General features: G+C 39.4%; 1 protein-coding gene across 6 annotated transcripts in view; it reads right to left on the bottom strand.

Moving 5' to 3' along the window:
• The window catches only part of RBL2 (RB transcriptional corepressor like 2), a 44,330-nt gene extending 29,195 nt beyond the window's left edge, over nucleotides 1–15,135 (bottom strand). For 2 of the 6 annotated variants that reach the window (XM_021094170.1, XM_021094167.1), the window contains exons 1-5: nucleotides 14,754–15,105; nucleotides 13,627–13,757; nucleotides 10,176–10,376; nucleotides 5,915–5,979; nucleotides 1,922–2,050 (exon numbers count right to left, since the gene is read on the bottom strand). In XM_021094170.1, the coding sequence (XP_020949829.1) occupies nucleotides 1,922–2,050; nucleotides 5,915–5,979; nucleotides 10,176–10,376; nucleotides 13,627–13,757; nucleotides 14,754–14,993 (766 nt within the window). In that variant the 5' untranslated portion in view covers nucleotides 14,994–15,105. Of the gene's footprint in view, nucleotides 1–1,921; nucleotides 2,051–3,178; nucleotides 5,051–5,914; nucleotides 5,980–10,175; nucleotides 10,377–13,626; nucleotides 13,758–14,753 lie in introns of those variants that run through there. The other 4 variants (XM_021094168.1, XM_021094169.1, XM_021094171.1 and 1 more) reach the window with 4 other exon arrangements.

Consider the following 20,727-nt stretch of genomic DNA (forward strand, 5'->3'; position numbering starts at 1 on the left):
TAGCCTTGCTCAGTGATTTAAGGATCCAATGTTGCCTCACGTTATGGCGTAGGCTGCAGGTGCGGCTTGGACCAGTGTTGCTGGGGCTGTGGCATAAGCCTCAGCTGCAGCTCTGATTCCACCCCTAGCCTAAGAACTTCCATACTCCACAGGTACCGCCATGGAAAGAGAAAAAAATACATATATATATTTGGTATATACACCAAAAATAACAGAGGCAAAACATATCACTACTTAGAAGATTCCAATTATTTAATTATCTACCTGGTAACAGTTAAAAAAGAATTTAGTATATTGCCCTAAGATCTAAAAAACACAAAATTTTGCAAATAAGCCTTACATTCCAATAAAAAACTTTGAAAAAAATTACTATTCAAAGTACTTTTTTATACTTAGATTTAATTATATTAATTCCATATTAGATGTGTTTACTAATTTATAGCCATCCCTGCCCTAGACTCAAAGCAAGAGGATAAAATAAATAATAAATAAAAGAAGAGGGGAAAAAGATGAAAGGAAGCAGCCATACAGAAATATGAAAGGGAGTTAGGAAGAAAATAAAAGGACAGAATATGGAGAACACTAAATTTACCAAACCAGGGAGTTCCTTCGTGGCTCAGTGGGTTAAGAATCTGGTGTTGTCAATGGAATACTACTCAGACATAAAAAAGAATGACATAATGCCATTTGCAGCAACATGGATGGAACTGGAGATCTCATACTGAGTGAAATGAGCCAGAAAGACAAAGACAAATACCATATGATATCACTTATAACTGGAATCTAATATCCAGCACAAATGAACATCTCCTCAGAAAAGAAAATCATGGACTTGGAGAAGAGACTTGTGGCTGCCTGATGGGAGGGGGAGGGAGTGGGAGGGATCGGGAGCTTGGGCTTATCAGACACATTTAGAATAGATTTACAAGGAGATCCTGCTGAATAGCATTGAGAACTTTGTCTAGATACTCATGATGCAACAGAAGAAAGGGTGGGGGAAAAAATGTAATTGTAATGTATACATGTAAGGATAACCTGACCCCCTTGCTGTACAGTGGGAAAATAAAAATAATTATTAAAAAAAAAAAAAAAAGAATCTGGTGTTGTCACTACTATGGCATGGGAACTTTCACACACCATGGGTACAGCCAAAAAAAAAAAAAAATTTACAAAACCAGTAACTAATTCCACTAATATTAAACATCTACCTTGAGAGCCAGACAAGCTGAAATTCTAATTGTAACCACTCCAAAACTGACAATCACTCAGAACCCTACCAAGATATTATTCAAATAGCAGCATTATATTCTAACTCAATCAATACTTTTTAATATTAGCTTCGTAAATCATAATCTGGTCTCAGAGTATGTCATTCACAGAAATTACATACCTTAAGGCCTATTAAATGCAATGCCAAAATAATTATCATTTCCACATATCTTTTAGAGTTGAAAATTCATTTTACTCATTTCAGAACCATAACTACTCATATTCTGTAGAAAAGATTTGAAATGGAGATTCTTTCAATAAATCTGTTTTGACCTCGCCGTGTGTGTCAGGCACCAAGCTTGCCAAATACAGAAAAACACCATCAGCTTTAATGTCTCTTTGCTACTCCAGGTTTCTAAATTCCTTCTTCTTGTTGAGTATATATTTCAGAAGCTTCTAAAGTTGTCATCTAAGACTTTAAATTTTGTGATATTTGCAAGTGCTTTTTTTCATAAATATTTTTATGCTCAACTCCTAGTTATAAGTACTCTGAATAACTATGATAATGAATCCTGTGAAAAGCATTTATGTTCCCTAATGCTAGGAAATCTGTACTGTGTATACAACTCCCAAGAGTAAACAGAATGTAGAAATGTGAATTGTCCAACAGTCTTTTTTTTCTTTTCCAATAGTCTCTGATTTACAAACTTACCTTTAAAATTAGGGTTTACCAGTTCTTTACGATTGGAACACTGAAGGGCATTTCCATAAACTAAGTCCAAAGCACACAGCAGAAGATGATAAGAGTTAACCAAATCATCACTAATCATGGGGAAATTACCTACAGGAGTATGAACAATTCTAGAGTTAAATTTGCATCAGCTTTACAATATTTTAAAACTTTCTTCCTTTAATTAAAACATTATGCTACAGTATACAAAGCTGACTCAAGAGCTACAGAAAGTGTTTAGGCAAATTTACATTTTGAAATATTACTCTTATTGTTTAACAAATTTCCAAAAATTTAATAAAACCCAAAACTTTACCAAAAATGCCATTCATTTAATATTCATTAAATAAGCATTTATTAAATGCCTAGAAGCTGACCAAAATTTTATCATCATTGGTTTTCCTTTTGAAAATTCTAAACACAAACATCATAAATTACCTCGAACAATTAAGAAACTGTTTTTTATTAAAGTATTTTTCTGTCAAGAAAGCTGGTAGAAGAATGTATATATCTGTATGACTGGGTCACTTTACTGTATAGCAGGAACTGGCACAACACTGTAAACGACTATACCCTAATAAAAAAATAATAAAGTTTTAAAAAATTAAAAGAAGAAAACTGATAGAAACACTTAGATGGGAAAAGCTGAAAAAGTGATTATTTTTTCATGTAGGTACTTTAAAAAGACCAGAAACTATTGTCAGATTCCTAATAGTAATATTTTAAACAGTTTTCAATATAATACAAGCACATACAAATGAAAGCAACAGGACCACAATTAAAGGTATTTCAGCTCTAGAGTTAATATCCCAGGAATAATTACTAATGCTTGGTAACAGAAGAAAAAATAAACCAAAACTTAAACTTATAGAAACATGCTATTTCTGCAGTGCTGGTTTACTCTAACACTGAAAGCAGTTTTTACAAGCAGTTAAACAGTTTTATTATTCTTAGAAATTGAAATATTTCCAGATTTGTCTTCAAACATATCCCTTTCATTAAACACTGAATATATATGCTTCATATTGATTTTACATTCTTAGCATCAGATGAATTAAATTTAAGTAGCTAACATACATCTGAAGAACTATTTCTAAACTTTAACACTGTCACACTAAATGTGTACCCAAATGCATACAAAATGTGCAGGCGCACACACATACACACACACACACACACACACACAGCTTTGTTTCAGGCTTTTTTCCCTCCCTTCCTCTAAAGAAAGTTACCCCTTACCTCAGCATATCAGGATAAATGATTCTTTTTTTTTCATAGATGGAAACATTCAACAAATCAATTTCCACAGATTAAAGAGAAAAAAAATTTTTCTGTTGCCAGAAAGGCAAATAATTAGGTTAAATTTTGCATTGATAAAACCAAACTACCTTGCTTGGTTTCACTATAAAGATGCTTAATATTAAAATAGACTCAATTCCTCAAATGTAAAACAGGAAGTGGTACCTACTGGTTTCAAGCTACAAAGCCCATCACACTGACAAGCCTAAACTTGTCACTGGTGTGTACTTGCCATAGAAGGAAAAAACCAGCAGCGCGGTTACTTGTAACAAAAAGCTGAAATGCCCCTAAAGATGGGAATCCAGTTTAAACGCGAGGACTCTCCCAACGTGACATGCTTTACCTCTCAAATCCTGACTTTAGAAATAAATCTCACTTTGTGAGATATTTTCTTTCAATCAACAAAGATAATCTGTTTAACCTCCAGAATTAACATATTTATCAGGAATGAGAAGACTTGGGATATCAGGTAAAACAGGAAGTGGCACCTAACGGGTCCTCAGGCCACAAGGCCCTTCATGACAACAAGTCCAAACTTGTCACTGGAATGTACTTGCTATAGGAAGTCAACAAAGACAACTGGGAAAAGTTAGCTTATTTATCAGGAATAAGATAATCTGGGGTGCCCATTACTGCAGAGAGAGTCACGAAAAAAGGTGTCTATACAAGAGTACACCTCCTCCCACATAACTAAATCAAGACCTGAATAAAACCAACTAAACTACTGGAAAAGATCCTAGTGAATCATAAGATCATCGTGTTAGACTGTGAGTAGACAAAGGCTCTTCAGATCAAATAATTACAGCCTAAATTAATAACAGTAAGGTGAAACTCAAACACTGAGTTAACTGCAGAGCTAAAAAAATGCCACCCCCATTGACCGAATGAGACCAAAACCTAAGTGAGGACAATACACTTCTTTTTAAATAATTTATATAGTACCAAATACTTACTTCCCAGGTATACATACGCCATAAGACATGAAACAGATAAAAATCCTAGAAGTCAGATATACCTGTCCAAAATCTACTGTCAGGATTAGTATCACACATAAAACGAGCCACGGTAAGTCAAGGAACAGCAAGCATCCCAACCACCATGAAAATAGTTCATATGCTCTTAAATCTTTCTAAAGTTCATGCCACTGATCGCACCACCTTCATCGCCACTAAAGAAGCATCCATTTGGGGTTGGAAAATAAAAATAACTAAGAGCTTATTTCCGACAGAAGATTTTTCTTTTCAATCAAATATGTAGCTCTGGGAAGGAGGGATACGTTCTAACTTAACTAGCTAGAAAAGACCAGCTACAATCAGACAAATCAAACTCCGACAGCAATGGAGTGACACATCCCTGCCAGAGCGCCTACACATCCAGAATGAAACCAAGGGCTAGGAGAGCAGGATTCAAATCCTAGCTCTGTTTCCAGCAGCTAGCTCCTGGGTCTCAGTTACTTAATCATTAAAGTAAACAATTGGGCAAGTTTATCTGATAATGAGAATCTCATATTTATGAAACACTTTCCAGCTCTATAACTCTTTGTTCACAACTTTGCATTTTACTGGGCTACCTTAATGGCAGAGGCATTCTACATAGTCTAAAGAAAAAAACCTATGTAACTAAAGTAACTATACTTTCTTTAAATTGCTAGAATAATTTCTGCTTAGAAATACAGTAATAAAAATATATTTCACTGAATGCAGACCTTGGGCAGGTTAAATGAGAAGGTAGAGAAAATGGCATCTAAAAGCATTTGATCGGAGTTCCTGTTGTGGCTCAGTGGTTAACGAATCCGACTAGGAACCATGAGGTTTCAGGTTCGATCCCTGGCCTCACTCAGTGGGATGAGGATCCAGCGTTGCTGTGGCTGTGGTGTAGGCTGGCGGCTACAGCTGCAATTCGCCCCCTGGCCTAGGAAACTCCATATGCTGCGGGAGCGGCCCTAGAAAAGACAAATAAATAAATAAATAAATAAATAAATAAATAAATAAAAGCATTTGATCAAGTGTATTTATCTGAACAAGTTGTAAAAAGTAATCTGAACTACTCTGAGAATGATCCATTCCATTCAATTAAATGACATGTCTTGTGAAAAGTACAGCCCAAGGTATAAGCATAGATAACACTAACGTGTTTTTAGTCCATAATTCTGAGCTAATATGTTTTAGAAAAGATGTTATATAAGAACAAAGTTAAAAATTTTTCCATTTAATAAAAGAATTTTGGGATATTGTAAAGAAGTTCAAAATACTCTTTTATGGAGTTCCCGTCATGGCTCAGGGGTAACAGACCTGACTAGTATCCATGAGGACATGGGTTCGATCCCTGGCCTCGTTCAGTGGGTTAATGATCCTGTGATGCTGTGAGCTGTGGTGTAGGTCGCCGATAGGGCTTGGATCTTGGATCGGGCGTTGCTATGGCTATGGCGTGGGTGGGCTGCTGCAGCTCTGATTCGACCCCTAGCCTGGGAACTTCCATACGCCTTGGGCGTGGCCGTAAAAAGGGGAAAAAAAAAACCCTCTTAAGAAAAGGCAATACTTAAAAAGAATCTGAGATTAAAACACTTGAGAAACTTTTCAGTGAGAATCTTTTCCTGATACACATTATAGGTTGACAAAAATAGTAGCTGAACTTTTAAATAAACTAATATTTAAATAAATATTACTCTTTCCTTACCTTTTGCATATATAAAAAGCACCCAACAAAAATGGAAAACTTCAGACACGGTACAGGGTTGTCGCCTTTGGGGAGAAAAAAGTCATGAGATAACAGAAGAATCAGAAAAAGACATGACAAATGACTGTAAACTAGGTTAGAAACAAAACCCACAGTTAGAGGGAGTGACAGCAGATTCATTTCACATGGAAAATGTATAAGTTGTGCTCCAACCAAATACCAGTACGGAAATAGCTAGGAGCAAGGGAAAGCACTTATCTTAGAAGACAATTCTGAAGAACTGTAAAAGCTTTTCCGGGTGAAGATAGGTAAGGTAGAAAATAAAACAAGTAACAATAGTTCTTTTGATGACATCAATAAGCCTAATGCTGCTCTAAACCCATGTATGCAGTCAGATATTCCTCCAATTTTTCTCCTATCACAGCTGATGAACTGCAAACTCTCTTTCTCTAAAGACATTCCAGATTATATCAAGTCACAAAAGGACATGTTAAATTCTGGGCTTCCTATAAGTCCTTATACTTCTATCATTAAGAGTATCTGTTGCAGGGAGGAGGGGGAAAAAATAAGAGTACCTGTTGTATTCTGCTAAGTCATCTGCTAAAGGGAGTTTCAGACCAATTTTAAGCTTGGTTTTTTTACCAAAACCTCTGCCAATGTTTAGACATCTGTTAGCTCCATATCCCAGTAGGCTTCTTCTAACAAGGTGCTTTGAAGAGAAGAATCTGAATACTGGGGTTTAGTCCAGCATTGTCATTAGCTAAGTACCCTTGCTCTCAATGCGCCTTAGTTTCTTCATCTGCTAAAAGACTATTTACTTGGGTATAATACCGCATTTAATTCACCAATCGATGGCAAGAATTAAATGTCAGTGCTTTGTTTTAAAAAGCAGTCTCTTGGGAGTTCCCATTGTGGCTCAGCAGGTAACGAACCTGACTGGCATCCATGAGAATGCGGGTTCAATCCCTGGCCTTGCTCAGTGGGTTAAGGATCTGGTGTTGCCATGAACTGTGGTGTAGTTCAAAGATGTGGCTCAGATCTGACATTGCTGTGGCTGTGGTGTAGGCTGGCAGCTGCAGCCTTCAATTAGATCCCTAGCCTGGGAACTTCCATATGCCACAGGTGCAGCCCTGAAAAGCAAAAAAAAAAAAAAAAAAAAAAAAAAAGCCATCTCTCCACTATAAGCATATGATTAATGATCTAGTTTTGATGCCTCCCAAGATAAAAATCAAACTTTTCAGCTTAAACCTGAAAAGGTTAAGCTGATAAATAAGTACTAGGGATATATGATATATATGATAAATAAATACTAGGGATATAATGTACAACATGATAGATATAATTAACACTGCTGTATGTTGTGTATGAAAGTTGTAAAGAGAATAAATCTTATGAGGTCTGATCACAAGGAAAATTTCTTTTTCTTTTTTTTTTTTCCAGCCATGCCCACAGCATGCAGAAGTTCTGGGACCAAGGACTGAACCCGCAGCATAACAGCAACCCAAGCCACAGAAGTGACAAGGCCGGGTGCTTTATCCGCTGCACCACAAGAGAACTCTATTTCTTTAATTTTGTATTTCCATATGAGATGACAGATACTCACTAAATTTAATGTGGTAATCATTTCCTTTTGCTGTACATGTTAAACTCACACCATTCTGTATGTCAATTATATCTCTATAAGAATGGAAAAAAAAAACCACTCAAGCAATTCTAAAAACTGGTTCTATAACTTGAGAACTCTGGGAGAAACCTAAGCTACTCAGCCAAATTTCCTTTTGCTTTGGTACCTTCATGCTTCGTCCTCTGCAGAGAAGGCTATCTACATCTCCAAAGTCACCTATCAGAATCCTACCATTCCTTCCAGACCTATTTCCTCTTATTCCATGGAACCTTAACTAACTGGCCCATCCGCAGTGGCTTATTTTTGCCTCAAAAGTTCTACATTCCTATTATCTTTTGTATATACTTGCTGACTATACTAACTGTAAGCTCTCAAAAGACAGTGACTGTGGGTTGTTTTATTATTTTTTTTAATATTTGTGTTCTACAGAATACCCAGCTAAGTAGTTCATACAGTGAGCTCTCAATAAATATTACTCAGTGACAAACTTTCAAAGACTAGTGTGTGAAATCAGTTCTGAGTCGTGGTGAATCACACGGGTTCTGCAAGGCAGACTACTTAAATTTCAGTAAGAGCTTCACACTCACTGTGTGACCTTGGCCAAATTACTTAACTTCTCAAAGGCTTGTTTCCCCTCACCTGTAACAACAGTATCAACTTCATAAAGCTGTGGTAGTTAACACATGTTTAAGTCTTAGAAGAGTCTCTTCCCCATAATAAATGCTCAGTAAATATACAACATTATTACTCTTACTAGCCAGAGTACTAATACTAAGTACGCAGGGTGAGAAACAACACTGTAAACCAATTATATGCTAATAAATTTTTTTAAAGTAAACAGGGTGGTATAAATGTAAAATTTTTAGATAAAGTTCTCTTATAATTTCCTTAATTAGAATTAAGTGGTATATACTTCTTTGTACTGAAATAATTTTCTACAACGCTCCAAAGATATCCTCTATCTTTCTATAAATGATATCAGCCTCACTCAGATTCAGAAACAAGCCTCTATCCAAACTTTAGAATACTTATTTCTAAATGGACAATTCCCCCAAAAACTGCAAGAAAACTAGACCAACTGCTTCCATATCAATGGGGTCAACTACATAAAAACATACAATATTTCTTTTCTTTTCTTTTTTTTTTTTGGTCTTTTTTTTGCCATTTCTTGGGCCGCTCCCTCGGCATATGGAGGTTCTCAGGCTAGGGGTCGAATCGGAGCTGTAGCCGCCAGCCTACACCAGAGCCACAGCAACTCGGGATCCAAGCCGCGTCTACAATCTACACCACAGCTCATGGCAATGCCGGATCGTTAACCCACTGAGCAAGGTCAGGGATCGAACCCACAACCTCATGGATCCTAGCCAGATTCGTTAACCACTGCGCCACGATGGAAACTCCCAATATTTCATTTTTTAAAGCTGTTCACTTACTGTAAACATCCTTCACAATTTGGAAACATTTTTATATTGAAAGAGAAGCAAACATTTTCTTCAATTACAATGACTCCTTTTCCCCTACCTTTTTTTTCTTTTTTGGCCACACCTGTGACATGCAAAAGTTCCCAGGCCAGGGATCAAACCTGAGCCACAAGAGTAACCAGAGCCACAGCAGTGACAATGTCGAGTCCCCAGCCGCCAGGCCACCAGAGAACTCCTCCCCTACCTTTCTTGTCAACATTTTTCTAGTTCTATTTTAAGAATAAATTTCCATTTCTACTTTATGAAAAAACTTTTTTTGATAAAGGTAGAGAATTTGAATCCCATAATTTCCCTTTTCTACCAGAAGAGAGGAAAAACATTGAGCCAGAGTAGTTTACCGCCTTTGCAGACACAGAAGCACAATTTCGTAACAATTTCAGTTCCACTTCTCCCCCAATCCAGTTTCTTAACTTTCACTAGTTGTAAATATCAAAATACAAAGAGATGCCTTTTCAGGGGAACTTTTTTATTACTCAATTTGACATGAAAGTCAAATAAAAAAATAGTTTAGGAGTTCCCGTCGTGGCTGCAATGAGGCTAACAACCACAGAAACGGTCTGGCCAGCATCTACGAGGACATGGGGTTCAATCCCTGGCCTTACTCAGTGGGTTAAGGATCTGGCATTGCCATGGCTGTGGTGTAGATCACAGATGAGGCTCGGATCTGGCGTTGCTGCAGCTGTGGTGTAGGCTGGAGGCTGCAGCTCCAATTCAACCCCTAGCCTGGGAACCTCCATATGCTGTGGGTGTGGCCCCAAAAAGACAAAAAAAAAAAATAGTTTATATGTATTATGTACAAAATAACAGAAATAATCAATATAGTCAATAATAGGAAATTAAGCAGTCAAATTCTATACCCAAGGTGGCTAGTTGGTGAAAGTATCTAAGGTCTGCTTTTGCATTTTTGGTTGTTTAAATGAAAAGGGAAAGTTGATATAAGCAAAGATTCCACACATTTTGAAATATTAAAGAAGCCAAATTCTTCAGAGCTAACATACAATGAGAAGCAAGAAATTTTATTAAAAGAAAGATACTGGAGAAAAAGTTTATTTATGAAATCAATTCTTTCTTCAGACTGGCAGAATAAACTGAGGGATCAAAACTGCAGCAGAGACAGACACATGCGCCTTCCTGCTTAATAAATATAAAAACATACCGCTGTTTTCTTCCTCTTTGTTGACGAGGCTGCTCCTCTTGGGGATATTTAAAAATGTCCTGAAAAATGGGTTCATACTTCTTAAAAATTACAGCAGAAACAGTGAAGTTTCTTTCTAATCTCTCAGTACGTTCTCTGAAATGTGGGGGTAGATTAGCCATGTCTTCCCACTTCTTCATCTTGTTAAAAAATTCAATTAAGCTGTTATTAAAAATAAAAAATGCTATGTTTGTAATTAACACAAAGGTAAAATATACAAATATAGATAATAAAAGCAAATCAAAACTAACTCATTAAATTATATTACTTTTAGAAAGTGATATAGAATCACAGCTCATGCCTCTGACTAGCTTAATCTCACAGGCTGGTTGATTTTTTTTTCTCATCTTCCAAATCTAATTTTCCTAATCTCTTTTGCTCAGTTTACCTGAAAATTTTTTCAAAAATTATTAATTGTATAATACAAAATAAGTAATTAGAGAACATAACCAACATTCAGGTACCAATTGCCAGATTTAACAAATATTAACATATCAAATAAATGTTGACATACTTGCTTTAGATTCTATAGAAACGGCCAGAGTTCCCATTTGTACTTTTCCCCAATTCCATTCCCCACTCTTGTTCCCCAAAGACAACCACCATTCTACAGTCTGAGTCCTCTTTATCCACGTTTTTACACTTACTATGTGATTATATCTCCATCCCCAAACAGTAGTATCTTTTCTAATGTGTGGTTTTAAAATTTTATATAAATGGTACCATACTGTAAGGAGCATTCTACAACTGGCTTTTTCATTCAATGTTTATAAGATTAATGTTGATACACTTAGATCTAATTCATTCATTTTAATTGCTAAAAATATTCCTTCCTATGAACTGCCACTTTTCGTATTCATTCTCCAACTAATGGAAATTGAGGTTTCTGATTTTTCATTTTAATCAAAAATGTGTAATTAACATGCATGCTTGAGTTTCTTTAAGAAATACTCCAAGAGGTAGAATTGCTGAGTCAGAGAATATGCATCTTCAACTTTACTAGCCACTGCCAAATTTCCCACTAAAGTGATTGTGCCAATTTACACTCTCCCCAAGGTACACTAGCAGTACAGAGTCCTTGTCTCTCTACATAGTGACCAAATTTGCTATTATAAGACTTCAAATTTCCCCAATCTGATGAGAATGAAATATTATCTTAAACTTCCTTGGTTATTAGCAAGACTGAACATCTTTGCCTAGATCTATTAGCTAGGTGAATTTAGATCTTTGTGAAATCGTACACCTTTCCCATTTTTTAGCAGCTATTTGTCAATCACTTAACTATTTGTTAGTTCTTAACATAATTCTGGATACTGATCTTTTGTTACATTGTAAATATCTTCCCCCAGTGTGCTCTTTGTTTTTAATCCATTTAGTCCAGCAGAAAAGTAAATAATCTGAACCCATAGGTAAAAATTTTAAAATAAAAACTGAGCTTTTGAAATGGAAATAAAACTGAAGTCTAAGACATTACTTATATTAAAACATTAGATAAGTTTAGTTTACTATAGCTGAAAATGATGATTCCATAATTTGACTTTTGCTTTTAAAGTTTCTTATCTGGAGTTCCCGTCGTGGCGCAGTGGTTGATGAATCTGACTAGGAACCATGAGGTTGTGGGTTCGATCCCTGCCCTTGCTCAGTGGGTTAATGATCCTGCGTTGCTGTGGCTCTGGTGTAGGCTGGCAGCTACAGCTCCGATTCGACCCCTAGCCTGGGAACCTCCATATGCCGAGGGAGCGGCCCAAGAAATGGCAAAATAAATAAATAAATAAATAAAGTTCCTTATCTGTCACTTGACTGGATTACTCTGCCTCTACTTTTCTTTTTCATAATGATTATACTTTTGTACCTTATTAAAGTCCACTTCTGGGAATTCCTGTTGCAGCTCAGTGCGTTAAGAACTCAATGACACTGTCTCTGTGAGGACATTGGTTTGATCTCTGGCCTTGCTCAGGGGATTAAGGATCCCACATTGTTGCAAGCTGCGGTGTAGGTCACAGAATCAGCTTGGATCCACTGTTGCTGTGGCTATGGCACAGGCCTGCAGCTGCAGCTCCCAATCAACCCCTAGCCCTGGAACTTCCATATGCTATATGCTGCAGGTGCAGCCATAAAAAAAGAAAATAAAAGAAAGACCACTTCTCTTTTGCAGGTTTACAGCCCAGGTGTTCAACTCTTTATGTACTCCCTCTTGTTCTTAGGCCTAAATATAACTCAGGATGAAGTTCAAGGTTAATAAATAGACTAGATGAAGTTCCCACTATGGGGCAGTGGGTTAAGAACCCAACTGCAGCAGCTCAGGTTGCTGCAGAGGCACAGATTCAATCCCCAGCCCAGTGCAGTGGGTTAAAGGATCAGCACTGCTGCAGCTGCACAGGTCATAGTTGTGGCTTGAATTCAATCCCTGGCCTGGGAACTTCCATATGCCATGGGTGCAGCCATTAAAAAAAAAAAAAAAAAAAAAAAAAAAAAAAAAAAAAAAGGCCACAGCTAAAAGATTATAGTTCTTGTAATTTATTTTACAAATTTATTGTAAAATATTTTAATAGTGATTTTTTTAAGCCATTAGGAAGATAAATTTTGGTATTTCCTCCAAAATGCCAAACATTCTTTTTCCACCAGTCTTTAATTTGAGAAAATTAACTCAAAAGGCATAAATGATAAATGTAATCAATCAACAGAAAAAGCAGTTTCTACCTCCTCTTTAAAACACCATTTGAACTTTTGTATAATTGATTATAACACTGTTGCTTATCCTCCAAAGAGGAAACTAAGTATTTACATGTTCCATATATAAGATACAAGTCTTGTGTACGTAGCTCTAAATTTAACACCATATAATATTTTATTACCTTTTCATTTTAGAATATCCTTATTTAGAATTCTCCCAATATTACATAAGGATGAGTCATAACCTTTAATAGTAAACACTTTATACAAATGCCCAGTACATTAAAATTTAAGGAGTTCCCATTATGGCTCAGCAGTAATGAACCCAACTAGTATCCATGAGGATGTGGGTTTGATCCCTGGCCTTGCTCAGTGGGTTAAGATCTAGGGTTGCTGTGAGCTGTGGTGTAGGTCGCAGATGCAACTCAGATCTGGCATTGCTGTGGCGTAGGCCACAGCTCCTATTTGACCCCTAATCTGGGAACTTCCATATGCCACGGGTGTGGCCCTAAAAAGCAAAATAAAATAAAATAAAATGTAAATACTTTTTGACAAATAAATAACATATAATGGATACTAACTTAGATGTGGTAAAGGAAAACCATGACCTAGCTTCTAAATTTAGCACTCCATAGGTACAAATGCTCAGAAAATAATAAATAAAGAGAATTCTCATGGTCACTGTGATTTATAAGCTTTTATATTAGTCACACTACAAACTCTAATATAGCTGAGTTACCTCTGCTCTGAACATCTCAGGATTCTGGTTAAAGATACATAGTTTCCCTCAACTGTTCCTTTGCTTACAGTTGGCACAGATTTTCTGCAAGCCACGTATAAGGCACATGCTAACCAATGAAGATCATTTCCCTGTAACATAAAAGAAAACTGATTTTAGTTAAATAACACCTCAGTTAGACCTTCCCATTCTGAGCCTATTCGCCTACTTGCCATAAACTATAAAATAACTTAAGAAAATCATATGGCCTCCTGTTTAAATACCACTCAAACAGGCAGTCAAACAGCAGATAAACAATGTAGACTTCCGTGTCACTTCCCATTGGCCCATAAAGGGGAGGTGCCTACAGAGTAGAGCCTCACTGGCTAGAATGGCCATTTTTCTCCTCTGCAAGCCCCGTCCAAAGAAAGAGACAAAACACACCTTGATCACAGCGACTATAAGAGTCCTGTGCAATGTCTGGGGGGACCAAAAGGTCCCCAAGGTCGCCCCATTTCTGACTTCCTAGAGACGTGAGTCTATATCTAGGCAGGCAGAAAGCTCGTTTCTTTTGCTCTACGGAAGATTCGTCTTTGTTTACACATACATAAACACAGCCCGAAACGTTAACAATGTACTCAAACGGATACACTGCCTGAACGAAAGCAATTTGCTACAAGAGGAAAAGAACTGAAGAAGCCTGGAAACGCAGGCGCTAAAATCGGGTTAATCTCGGTGCGAACGTAGGCAAGTCCCTGCACCCCACCCCCACCCCCCCGAGTATGGTCTTGATCTTGACAACTGCACCTGTTCATTCTGCCAACAAGGTGGTTGTGTTTTTGTAATTGGACTCCAGCCCAACCTCAGCCTCGCAGTGCTACTTTAGGGCAAGGGCTGTTCTCCCTTCGGAACCGGAGAGGGAAGAGCAGCGAGTCAGGGTTCACTTTCCGGACCGTCAAGAGTTTTTCAAGAGCCAGGTTTCCAGAACGAAGCTGCGCAGAGAGGTTTCCCTCCCGGCTCAAGGCTGGGGTCGGCCCGGGGGATCCCCCCGCAGGGCGTCCTAGCCGGGGTGAGATGGGGCCCCGTCCCCGGAGGCGAGGCGCGACCACTAGGCCCAGAAAGCCGCTGGTCTCCTCCCCCGGGCTCACCTCCAGCGTGTAGCTCTCGCTCATGCTCCGGTAGCTGTCCCAGGCCTCCGCCCGCGCCGCCTCGTCCATGTTCAGTCGGCTGCACAGCTCTTCAAACCGTTGCTGGGTCTGAGGGGCTGGCGACCGAGAAGGCTGCGCGGCGTCCTCCGCCTCGCCATCGTCTTCCTCCTCCTCGTCCGAGGCCGCCGCCGCCGGAGGGGGAGGAGGGGGCGGCGGCGACTGGTCGCCTCCCGACGGCATAGTGCACACCTGGGCGGCCGGTCCTCAGGTGAGCCGAGGGCCCGGGCCCGCAGCCATTCAAACCGCAAAGCGCCCGCCTGTCCGCCGCCCGCTTCAAGACTGCGCCGCCGCCAACGGCGCTAGACCTCACGTCGGCACCCGTAGTTCCGAGTGAGGCCTGCTGGGAAATGTAGTCCAGCCCACGGGGATCAAAAATCATATTTTAAAAATCATCTCGTGTCGTCTCCCTCCGGGTTAAATAAAAGGGACTTTTGTATATTTCAGGTACCTCCTCATAGAGAGACCATTTTTGCAGGGCTGTATTGAAGAGAAACCATCCAAGAAACATTGACTTGAGAAGGTGTAGTGTCCAAGATGTCCCCAGAATACCCATCACCTGCGCGTCCTTATCTAAAAAATAAATATTATAGTAAGAGTCTGCCTAAATTCAAATTTAGGGGTCTCTTTTAGTTTTTTACTGTTTTTAAATTTCATGTGAGACTTTCAAGTAATTATTGGATTTTTTTTTTAAGTATTAATTCTTTTTTCCCCATAGGGTGAATTTATCTTCACCTACAGGTGACTGTATTTGTACTATTCTTAGTCACTCCGTTGCTTTAAATTCATTCTTTTATTTTCATTTTGCTATCTCTGTTCAAATCTTTATGAATCCCTATATTTCCAATCCTTATGGATTTACAGGGGGTACAGTATAAAACATTTTCATGCACTAGGAGTCTTAAGGCATTGAAGTTTTGTATGGGGTCACTTCTCTCTCTCTTTCCACTGAATCTCTAAACCCAGCCACCATACTGTGAGGAAGCCCAGGTCCCTTGGAGAAGCCTCTTCTCCAAGAGGAAGCTTTCATCAGTGAAAGGGATGAAAATATTTTATTCCATCACTACTGACATTAGGGGGAAGAACTGGGTTCTGTTTTGATTTGTGCAGAGATGATTGAGGTTTTAAAGGAGAGATGAAGGAGAAGAGATGGTGCGAGAGCAGAGCTCAAGAAAAAAAAGTAGGAAGGATTGGTGAGTATGAATGTGATTAGGCCACCAGGTTCTGCTAGTTGTCAGTTTGTTGAAGTTAGAAGACAGCCCTCCCTGGAGTTCCCATTGTGGCACAGTGGGTTAAGGATCCCTGGCCTTGCTCAGTGGGTTAAGGATCTGGCGTTGCCATGAGCTGTGATGTAGGTCGCAGACACGGCTTGGATCCGGAGTTGCTGTGGCTCTGGTGTAGGCCAGCAGCTACAGCTCCAATTAGACCCCTAGCCTGGGAACCTCCATATGCCGAGGGAAGCGGCCCTAGAAAAGGCAAAAAGACAAAAAAAAAAAAAAAAAGAAGAAGAAGAAGACAATCCTCCCACAGAGACTGGGAGATGAGGCCATATCCTTCCTGATGACTACATTTCAAAGGAATATGTACAGGTCATTAAGAAAAACACCCATGATATGTAAAAGATGCAGTGGGCCCTCAGTCTGCAAAGGTTGTGCATCCACAGGTTCAATCATTTGTGGATCAAAAATATATTTTTTATGAGTTCCTGTTGTGGCGCAGCAGAAACGAATACGAGTAGAAATCATGGGGTTGCAGGTTTGATCCCTGGCCTCACTCAGTGGGTTGGGGATCTGGCGTTGCCGTGAAGTGTGGTATAGGTTGAAGACTCGGCTCAGATCTGGCCATTGCTGTGGCTGTGGCTTAGGGCAGCAGTTGTAGCTCTGATTTGACCCCTAGCCTGAGAACTTCCATATGCCGTGGGCGCGGCCCTAAAATATATATATATATATATTTTTTTTTATTTTCAGAAAGTTCAGGAGTTCCCCTGGGGTATAGTAATTTAAGGATCTGGCATTGTAACTGCAGCAGCTCGGGTGGCTGCTGTGATATAGGTTCAGTCCCTGGGCAGGGAACTTCTGTGTGCCTTAGGCATGCCCATCTTAAAAAAAATTCCAGAAAGTTCTAAATAGCAAAACTTGCATTTGCCACTCATCCTGGCAACTATTAAATAGTATTTACATTATATTTACAACTATTTACATCATATGTACATTGTATTAGGTTTTGTAAGTAATCTAGTGATGATTTAAAGCTTACACAGAAAAGAGTTCCCACTGTGGCACAGGGGTAAATGACCCGGCACTATCCCTTGGCAGCATGGGTTTGATCCTGGCCTGGAAACTTCCATATGCTGCCAGCGCAGCCGTAAACATGCAAACAAACAAATAAGTAAATAAATTCTACGTGAGGATATACATGACTTATATGGAAATACTATCACATTTTATATAAGAGGCTTGAGTCTCAGCATATTTTGGTATTTTTAGGACTCCTGGAACCAGTTCCCACAGATACCAAGGACAACTGTACATCTCAAAAGGACAAAAGAAAGAATTATAATTGAAAGCCCTTGTTAGTAAATGCTGTAAGAAAGGGAGGTCTGGGGCCTCTCATCAGGCATTGGCAAGAATTTAAATTCCGGCAGCACTGACCTTTCTCAGGCAGGTCGTTTAATGGGGTCTGGAGTCATTCGAGGACACAGCCTTATGCTGCTAGAAGCCATGCTAGAGTTTGAGCATCTCTGAGTACAAGAGTTTGAAGGAGATTTCTGCTGTTCTCATCAGGCACATAGGACCTCGGGCCCCTGGCTCTCAGCCCTCAACCATGCAGAATGAGCCAGTTTGGAACCAGATCCTCCAGCCTCCAGTCAAGCTGTCCCAGCTTATTCAAGAAGGAGCAGGCATGAACCATCCCACTGATCTCTGCCCAGCTGCTGCAGATCTGTAGGCAAAAGAAATGGTCACAGATGCGGCTCGAATCAGGTGTTGCTGTAGCTGTAGAGTAGGCCAGCAGCTGTAGCTCTGATTCGACTTTTAGCCTGGAACTTCTATGTGCCATGGGTGTGGCTCTAAAAAAAAAAAAAAAAGAAATGGTTATTATTGTCTCAAGCCACGAAGTTTTAGGATGGCTTGTTATGCAGGAATAATCACGCACCTGTTAAGTGTAAGATGCATCTATCAATTCTCGTGAGAGAAACAAATTGCTTAGTAATTGAAATTTTTTCTTGGTAATATTATATGTCTTCACTAGTCTCCCCAAGAGATTAAAAATTTTAAATTTAAAAAGCTAAAATTACTTCATATTCGATAGGAACATTCCTTTTAAGAAAGAGCTAGAATTTAAGTCACTTTTTTTTTTTTTTAGAGCTGCACCTGTCACATATGGAAGTTCCCAGACCATGGGTTGAGCTGGAGCTGCAGGCCTATGTCATAGCCACAGCAACCCCAGGCCTGAGCCACAGCCACAGTAACACTGGGCCTGAGCTGCATCTGTGACCTCTGCTGCAGCTTCCAGATCCTTAACCCACTGCCAAGGCCTGGGATGGAACCCACATCCTCACGGACATTATGTGGGGTTCTTAACCCGCTGAGCCACAACAGGAACTCTGTGGTCCGAGCCACTTTTGGTGATAGAGATGAACAGATTTGGCCATAGTTTTTGAGCAAGTTGTCAAGAAAAGAGGTGAAATTCGATGTCTAGACTATGCATATCAACCTTGTATTCCCCTTATCTCACCTCCTTCTCCTCCTGGAAGTTGGAGCAGCTGCCTTAAAAACCAGTTCTGCTCACCTCTTTGCCCTGTTGTAATGGTTTCTTGCTGCTTTGAAGTTGAAACCCTCCACAGCCTTCAGCTTTGCTCCCACCTGCCTCTTTATCTTCATTGAGCGTCACTCCCCCCACCTCTTCAGTCACTCCTTTCCACCAGTCAAGTACCACCTTCAGTGTCAATTCTCTTTTTTTTTTTTTGTCTTTTTGGGGCCACACCACAGCATATGGAGGTTCCCAGGCTAGAGGTCAAATTGGAGCTTAGCCGATGGCCTACACCACAGCCACAACCACACCAGATCCTTAACCCACTGAGTGAGGCCCAGGATGGAACCCTCGTCCTCGTGGATATCAGTCAGTTTAACCGCTGGGCCAAGACGGGAACACTTCAATGTCAGTTTCTCAGATTTCCCTATTAAATATTGCAATATCTAAAAATAAATTTACCTTTACATTATTGATATCACCCTAAAAAGTATGACTTAACAGTGAAATTTCACATAAACTTTTTATACAGTGAAACACATGGTCTTCAAACTTTTTGGTTATGTCCTTCTAAAGGAATTACCTTCTAGGGAGTTCCTGCTGTGCCACAGTGGGTTAAGAATCTGATTGCAGTGGCTCGGGTTGCTATGGAAGTGCCCATTTGATCTCTGGCGCCACACAATGGGTTAAAGGATCTGGCATTGCCACAGCTGCAGCATAGGTCGCAGCTGTGGCTTGGATCCAATCTGTGGCCAGGAACTTCCATATGCTGTGGGTGAGGTGTTAAAAAAAAATACCTTCTAGAATATTTTAAAGTTGGCAGCTAAAATTTTTCAGAGTTCCTTGGTGGACTAGTGGATTAAAGATTGGGCATTGTCACTGCTGTGGCTCACGTTGGATCACTGGCCCAGGAAATTCTACATGACGTGGGAAGGGCCAAAAAATTTTGAAAATTAAAAATTTTAATTTTAATTAAAAGTTTGATCTGGAGCAGAAGATATAATATCCCAAATATAACTATAGATCATTTAAAATAAAACTGTTAGTAAACTTGAAATATATCCAGTGGACACTAAATGTCGTAGCAAATACTATCATTGATATATACAATGGAATACTACTCAGCCATAAAAAAGAATGAGGGAGTTCCCACTATGGCTCAGCAGTTTATGAATCTGACTAGTATCCATGAGGATGTGGGTTTGATCCTTGGCTTCACTCTGGGTTAAAGGATCTGGTGTGGCCATCAGCTGTGGTGTAGGTCACAGATGCAGCTTGGATCTGCTGTTGCTATGGCTGTGGCTAGGCTGGCAGCTGCAGTTCCAATTAGACCCCTAGCCTGGGAACCTCCATATGCTGTGCGTGCGCCCCCCCCCCCGAAAAAGAAAAAAAGACAAAAAGGAATGAAATAATGCCATTTGAAGCAACACGGATGGACCTAGTGATTATCATACTAAATGAAGTCAGCCAAAAAAAGAAAGATAAATATCTTATGATATTACTTGTATGTGGAATCTAAAACATGATACAAATGAACTTATTTACAAAGCAGAAAGAGACTCACAGCCATAGAGCACAAATTTATGGTTATCAAAGGGAAATGGGGGGGAAGGGATAAATTAGGAATTGGAATTAACAGATAAAACTGCTACACGTGTAAAATAGATAAATAACAAGGCCCTACTGTATAGTACAGGGAACTATATTCAGTATCTTGTAATAAACCATAATGGAAAAGAATATGCATAAAACTGAATCACTTACCAGAAACCAATACAACATTGTAAATCATTGTACATCAACTACACGCCAATAAAATTTTTTTTTTTTTAAAAAGAAAAGGACCTTTTAAGGGCCTTCAGGATTTACCACATCGGCCCACTTCCTTAAGTACATCCAGGGAGTTCCCGTTATGGCTCAGAGGTAACGAACCCAACTAGTATTTATGAGGATGCGGGTTCCATCCCTGGTCTTGCTCAGTGGGTTAAGGATCTGACGTTGCCATGAGCTGTGATGTAGATCTCAGACACGGCTCAGATCTGGTGTTGCTGTGGCTGTGGTGTAGGCTGGCCTGGGAACTCGACCCCAGGCCTGGGAACTTCCATATGCCGTGGGTGCAACCCTAAAAAAAACAGACAAAAAAAAAAAGCTCATCCTCTGTACCCGC

Source organism: Sus scrofa, chromosome 6 (genome assembly GCF_000003025.6).
Source record: "Sus scrofa isolate TJ Tabasco breed Duroc chromosome 6, Sscrofa11.1, whole genome shotgun sequence".
NCBI classification, from domain to species: domain Eukaryota; kingdom Metazoa; phylum Chordata; class Mammalia; order Artiodactyla; family Suidae; genus Sus; species Sus scrofa.